This window comes from Diabrotica undecimpunctata, chromosome 11, assembly GCF_040954645.1.
Source record: "Diabrotica undecimpunctata isolate CICGRU chromosome 11, icDiaUnde3, whole genome shotgun sequence".
NCBI lineage: Eukaryota > Metazoa > Arthropoda > Insecta > Coleoptera > Chrysomelidae > Diabrotica > Diabrotica undecimpunctata.
The window spans coordinates 31269152-31276059 of record NC_092813.1 but is presented as its reverse complement, the minus strand read 5'-3'; the positions used below and the strand labels follow the sequence as shown (position 1 = coordinate 31276059).

Here is a 6908-nt window from a genome sequence, read left to right as displayed (position 1 = left end):
CTAAAACTAGTTGTGCAGCTAAATATTCGATTGAAATATATGACCTCAAACAATTATATCGAGTTGGAATACTTTAATGAAAGTCAAATATAATTATCCTTCTAAATTTTGTGACATTTTGCATATATTTTATTAGCTTTTAAAAATACTGTATTGTATAAATTGCCTGAATTTACTCATAATATATATACCTTACATCTATACATCTAGATTAAATATTACCTTTTATAAATAAAATATTTCTCCTAGCATCTGAAACCATTAACTTTTGTCTTCTGTTTTAGGTGTTGCGTAGTTCATGAGGTGCTCTCTTTCTTGCTCAGTTCATCTATCGATATTATTGCAAAATTTCAAATACCATCATTACCATCTTGATAATGTCCTAAACAATTAATTTATCCTTATTTGGATCCTTTTCATCCTAATTATTCGTATAATGGCGCGAAATTTTAAACTTATCGGTAGATGGCGCTAGTAAAAAGGAAGTGATGTCAAACTTCCAACCCCCAGAAGGAATGAAGAGTGAAGACAGAGCGCATGTTGAGATTATCTTCCTTTTTAGTTTGCTCGTCGTACGGTGTGGACCTCGTGCCTGTTGTTACATCCCAAGTAGTGTTCCTGTTATTCTAAGTTTAATTTCGAAGAGTTGCATTTACTTTATTTCCAAACAGTAAGTACAAGCTTTTATATATTATTTATATTCTAATTATATGTATTTTTCGAGAAATTTAGCAAAAACCTTTGCTCACCACGTGTACATTGTACTTTGGTAATGGCGGCCATATGGTTTAATTGGTTTAAATTGAATTTATTATTAGATTTTCTTTACAAATATTAATTCTTTTATAAAATTTAGGATAATTTGTCGGTTATAATATTACATTTATCATAAAGATAGGATCTACATGAGATGATCATGTTCTTCAGGTCATACATGTGCAGGATATCCACCTGTTGTCGGCTTTATTGTTTTACTCAGCCAGTTTTTTAGTGAAAATTATTTAAATTGTTTGTAGAATAATTTTGGTGATGTTTAAAAATTTGGTTTTTAATTATAACAAGGGTGATTGGCCTGTAGTTTTTTTTATATTTGCCAACTTTGTTTCTCAACTATTTTACATCTAATGCCGTATTGTTTTTGCTGTTTTACTCTTATTTCTATTTTTCCAAATGCCGGTTAATCTATCTTTTGTAATAACTCATCCACATCACATATTCCGATAATTCATTTCATTCTACTCTTGTAGAAGAGTAGATTGTTCTTTGTGTCACATCATGCTCTACATGTATTCTTCATAATATTCAGTTTTTTTTATATCCACAGCACCTGCTGTGCTGCTGCTACAAATATATTGTGCAAAATTTTCAGGTTAACCTGAACGTGGTCTTCATATTGTTCTATGTTCCATGAAAAGTCTTAATCATTTTAGTTTATATGTATGTTTTAAATTTAGTATTTCACATTTTTTACACTACTGTTTTTGTTATAGATCAAAATGGGTAAAGAAAAGATTCACATTAACATCGTCGTCATTGGACACGTAGATTCTGGTAAATCTACTACTACTGGACATTTAATTTACAAATGTGGTGGTATTGACAAACGTACCATTGAAAAGTTCGAAAAGGAAGCCCAAGAAATGGGTAAAGGTTCATTCAAATATGCCTGGGTACTTGACAAACTTAAGGCCGAGAGAGAACGTGGTATTACAATTGATATTGCTCTGTGGAAATTCGAAACAGCTAAATACTATGTAACCATCATTGATGCTCCTGGACACAGAGATTTCATTAAGAACATGATCACTGGTACATCACAAGCTGACTGTGCTATACTTATTGTTGCAGCTGGTACCGGTGAATTCGAAGCAGGTATTTCAAAGAATGGACAAACACGTGAACATGCTCTTCTTGCATTAACCCTTGGTGTAAAACAACTTATTGTTGGTGTCAACAAAATGGACTCCACTGAACCAGCATACAGTGAATCACGTTTTGAGGAAATCAAGAAAGAAGTAGCCTCGTACATCAAAAAGATTGGTTATAACCCAGCTGCAGTTGCGTTTGTGCCAATCTCAGGATGGCATGGGGACAACATGTTAGAAGGATCTGACAGGATGCCATGGTTCAAGGGATGGAATATTAAACGTAAAGAAGGTAAAGCTGAAGGAAAGTGCTTGATTGAGGCTTTGGATGCTATCCTACCCCCATCTCGTCCAACTGAGAAGCCCCTCCGTCTTCCACTCCAGGTATTTAAAATATTATTTTGGTAATTATTAAGAGCGATACCTCAAAAATGCCTAATTTTTTGTGAGTTTTGTTAAAAGTAAAGTTCAAATTTTAATGTTTTCTTTGCTGTAAACTAGTAAGTGTCCAAAAATCAAAAAAAGTATTCAATAGTAATAAGTAATAGTAATAAGTATCAATATTCAAAAAAATTGTTGTGAAAAGCTAAAAATATGTAATTGTCTTGAATCATATAACTTTTTTAATGTAGATAATCAAGATTTTTAGTGTTTTACAATAATATGGCTGATATGTACAAAAAGTAAAATTTTATGTACATTGTAGGTATACTGTTGCTATTTTTTAACTTTTAAAAGACCTAACAATTTGATTTGAAAAATTTAATTTATATTGACTAAACTTAACCTAATGAAAGTTTTAATCAAACCTAATGTAACCAAATCTAAACCTGCTAAACACTTAAAATTTTAAAATATTAATTTGAACATCTGTTAATTTCCTGAAACATATTTTGAATAACTAATGCAACATCGGTTAGAATTAAACTGTTTGAGTATATTAAATGGTGTTCGTTAGTTTCATTTGTTATTGTTTCACTGGCTTTTAAAAATAAGACATTTTAAATTGAAATTACATAAAAATGTTTTCTAGATAATCAAATTATTGTACAATCATCAGTAAGTGAAGCAGAATTCATTGATACAAATTTTATATCCGTTCACTTGTTTTAATGTTTTTTTTTCTATTCATATAATAAAAGATTTTACCCAAAATTTGCATAGTGTAATTGTAAGTATGAATTAACTGTTTCTTTTTTCATATATTTCATGATGACCAAACTAGAATGAAAACCTGATTTTATCATAAGGCTTAATCTTTTCTGATGTTGTATTTTTCATTTTTTAAATTTTTTGTTTCTTTAAAGATGTCTAATTTCAATGTGTTGTTTTAGGATGTCTACAAAATTGGTGGTATTGGAACAGTACCTGTAGGCCGTGTTGAAACTGGTGTATTGAAACCTGGTATGGTTGTAGTTTTCGCTCCAGCCAATTTGACGACTGAAGTAAAATCTGTTGAAATGCATCATGAAGCACTCCAGGAAGCAGTACCTGGTGACAACGTTGGTTTCAACGTCAAGAACGTCTCTGTTAAAGAATTGCGTCGTGGTTATGTAGCTGGAGACACCAAGAACAACCCACCCAGAGGAGCTTCAGACTTCACTGCCCAAGTCATTGTACTCAACCACCCTGGTAAAATCTCAAATGGATACACCCCTGTGCTCGATTGTCACACAGCCCACATTGCCTGCAAATTCGCTGAAATCAAAGAAAAGGTTGACCGTCGTTCTGGTAAAACCACTGAAGAAAATCCCAAAGCCATCAAATCTGGTGATGCCGCCATTGTCAACTTGGTACCTACGAAGCCCATGTGTGTAGAATTATTCCAAGAATTCCCACCCCTTGGACGTTTTGCTGTCCCTGACATGAAGCAAACGGTTGCAGTAGGAGTCATCAAGAGCGTTGCCTTCAAAGATCCCAGCGCCGGAAAAGTCACAAAAGCTGCAGAAAAGGCACAAAAGAAGAAATAGTCTGCTTGGACTCCATGATATGTTTTGTTTCTTTTCTATATTAATATTGGAGTATCAATGTATTTTTAATAACTAATGGGCTTACTTGCATTGCATTATTTGTGATCTGTAAATTAAACTTGGACAAATAAAGAAAAAAATTAACTTCTGCATTTTATTCCCCCTTTTTCAATGTCAGATTTGCAAATGTAACTTTTTGGACATGAAAGAAATCATCTTTTACTAATACAAAGAGCTAAATGAACTTTCAAACCATATATCACTCTAAAGAGCTAAATGTTGGAAGTTTTATAATAGGTTGGTTACTTTCAAGCAAAAAACTTTTCACTTATTTGTTCGTAAATAATTATATCAAGTAAAAAGAATTTATAGTTAGATTTAAAAAAGCTAAATTTTTGAGTTAGCTAAATATGAAGGATAGCAGAAACTGAATTTAATCTGGGTGTATATGAAAATAAGTAAAAAATTAATTGACATTTGTTTTAACTTTGGTAGTACATACATAGTTCTATTAACAGAAACAGTAAGAACAATTTTGTGTTATCCAGAGGCTGTATTATGGTAGAGGTACAGAGAATATAACAAATATAAGGCACAAGAGATATATGTCATACATGTTATGGAGATCGTAAAAGTATTTGAAGCTTTTATATATAAATGTGTATAAAAAGTTAAACCCAGTTTTTAACGTCCAATTTTCAATCCGAGTTAAAAAATTTTGTAAAATTTTAGTTGCCGATTTTATATTGTTTGATTTAGTATAAACGACGATGTCGTTAGCATAAAGACTGGCTTTAATTGGTGCTCTAATTTCATGAATAACACTATTAATAGCTATTAAGAATAATGTTGGACTTATGATGGAACCTTGAGGGATTCCATTATCTAATGTTCTTGTTGAGCTTTTAAGGCCATTTATTCTAATTTCTATTGATCGATTATTTAAAAAATTGTTTACAAATGCTAGTATGTTACCTTGAATCCCGTTATCGCTTAGATTTTTCAAAATGCAGTGTCTCCAAGTTCTCTCAAAAGCTTGGCTTATGTCAAAAAAAATAGCAATCAGTTTTTGGTTGTTTGCAAAAGCTTCATTAATTGAGGTTTGTGAAGTAACATGGTTATCTGACGTCGATCTACTTCTTCGAAAGCCACTTTGATAAGGGGAAAGGAGATTATTATTTTCCAGGTGCCATACTAGACGAAGGTTTAAAATTTTAAGATTTTACACAAACTACAGGTAAGCGAGATGGGGCGGTAAGAAGTGGGCTTCTTCTTTAGGTTTGTTGGGCTTGATGATGGGAATTATTACAGCCTGGGACCAAAGATCAGGAAATTTATGTTTTAGAAAACAAGTATTAAATAAATCTAGTAAAACTAGTTTAGCTGTAAATGGAAAGTTTTTTATAAATATTGGTGGTATGTCATCTGGTCCAGCCGAGGCGTTTTTTAAATCAGAAATAGCAAATTCTAATTCTTGAAGAGTTATAGCGATGTTTAAAGGATCATTGGTATCGTTTATGGTGATAATAGAGGATTCTATAGTTTCCTTGTGCGTTAACATTTCCTGAGGTATATTATTATTGCTAGAATTTTTTTGATACATATCAGCAAATGTTTCTGCAATAGCTTTGTGACAAGTAATTAGTGTTTGACCATGAGTTAACGAGTTTATTTGTCTAAAAGAGTTGGAACCTTTGAGTTTACGAATTTTAGACCAAATGACAGCTGAAGGGATCGATGAATTTATAGAAGAAACATAATTTTCGATGTATTTCTTTTACTTTTTTTATGAGATATCTCGATCTTGCTCTAAGTTTTTGAAAACTAAGTAAATTTTCATCCGTATTATGCTTTTTAAGTTTATTAAACGCACGTTTTGTTATAGATGGAGCTAGTACGATTTCGCTGGTCCATCAAGGCACTGGTTGTCTATTACAGAGTTTAGTTTTACCGATATTAGTTAAGGCAGCTTCTGTTTATGTCACTGCTTAATTGGAAATTTTCAATTTTCATTTGGATGTCGATCTGATAGGAGTTCCAGTTTGCATTCTTTATTTTCCAAGATTGATATATATATATATATATATATATATATATATATAGTAAGTAAAAGTAGTCCAAAGTTTTTTTGACTAGTTTATATATATATATATATATATATATATATATATAGAAATGTTGGGAACACTTAAACTTATATTTTTAAAAAAGGTTTTATTTGAGAAATCAAAAATTTTGCAAATTATGGAACTTTTTTTTTTAAACACTTATACCACATCAATCACGCAGGGTTATTAGTGGGATGACAAACACAATAGTTTTAATACGATTATGTACATTAAATAGTATTATACAATTTCATAACTTTTAAATAGCTTAATACATTTAAATTATTATCTGTCAAGATGGACTTGAGGTCGTGTTTCACTGTCAATGAAGTATAGCAGTTATTGCAAATTCGCGGTGGATCTTTAGTGATTAAAAATTTCTGTGTGACAGCAGTATGACCAATTCTTAAACGGTTTATAATTACTTGATCTTGTCTACTTGTGGGGTTATTCAAAGAGCAGCTGTTCACCTTTGGGCATATTGGGTTTAATTTGGTTACTGAAGTTTCCCAGTAATTTTGCCAAATGTTACTGCAATGATGTTTAATCAGATGTTTCATGTCACAATAAGGATATTTTGTCATTTTTGTAGTATCTTCTAAGTTGATACGGCTTGTAGTTGCTAGTTGATCTGCTTTTTCATTTCCCCAGATTCCAGTATGCGATGGTACCCAAATGAAAGCTATGTCCTTTCCCATGGAATGAAGTGTTTTTAATTCATTTTTTATTACTTGTATAATGGGATTTGTTGTATAAATTTGCTTTAATTTCAATAACGCTTTAAGTGAATCTGTAATGATGACGCACTTCATATTGTTTTCTTCATCAGAATAGTAAGCAGCAGCATGTCCATCTTGGGTTTTAGAGGCGTCGTTAAAGATTTGTAAATAGTTGGGGTAATTTAATATGATTTCTGCAAAAAGATTTTTAATTATCGAGAAGTTTGTATATGATTTGGGATATTT

At 31.5% G+C, this 6908-nt stretch overlaps 1 protein-coding gene across 1 annotated transcript; it reads left to right on the top strand.

Moving 5' to 3' along the window:
• The first annotated feature begins 527 nt into the window (after positions 1–527).
• LOC140452894 (elongation factor 1-alpha-like) lies at positions 528–3979 on the top strand. The gene is made up of 3 exons (XM_072547227.1): positions 528–670; positions 1491–2249; positions 3200–3979. Exons 2-3 carry the CDS (start codon positions 1497–1499, stop codon positions 3833–3835), a joined length of 1389 nt encoding a protein of 462 aa, XP_072403328.1. The 5' UTR covers positions 528–670; positions 1491–1496; the 3' UTR covers positions 3836–3979.
• The last annotated feature ends 2929 nt before the right edge of the window (positions 3980–6908 follow it).

Bases quoted from the DNA above. Each gene is read 5' to 3' on its own strand.
- LOC140452894 (XM_072547227.1), top strand. From the start codon at position 1,497: ATGGGTAAAGAAAAGATTCACATTAACATCGTCGTCATTGGACACGTA. The intron at 2,250-3,199 runs GTATTTAAAATA...GTGTTGTTTTAG, and splicing joins CCCTCCGTCTTCCACTCCAG to GATGTCTACAAAATTGGTGG.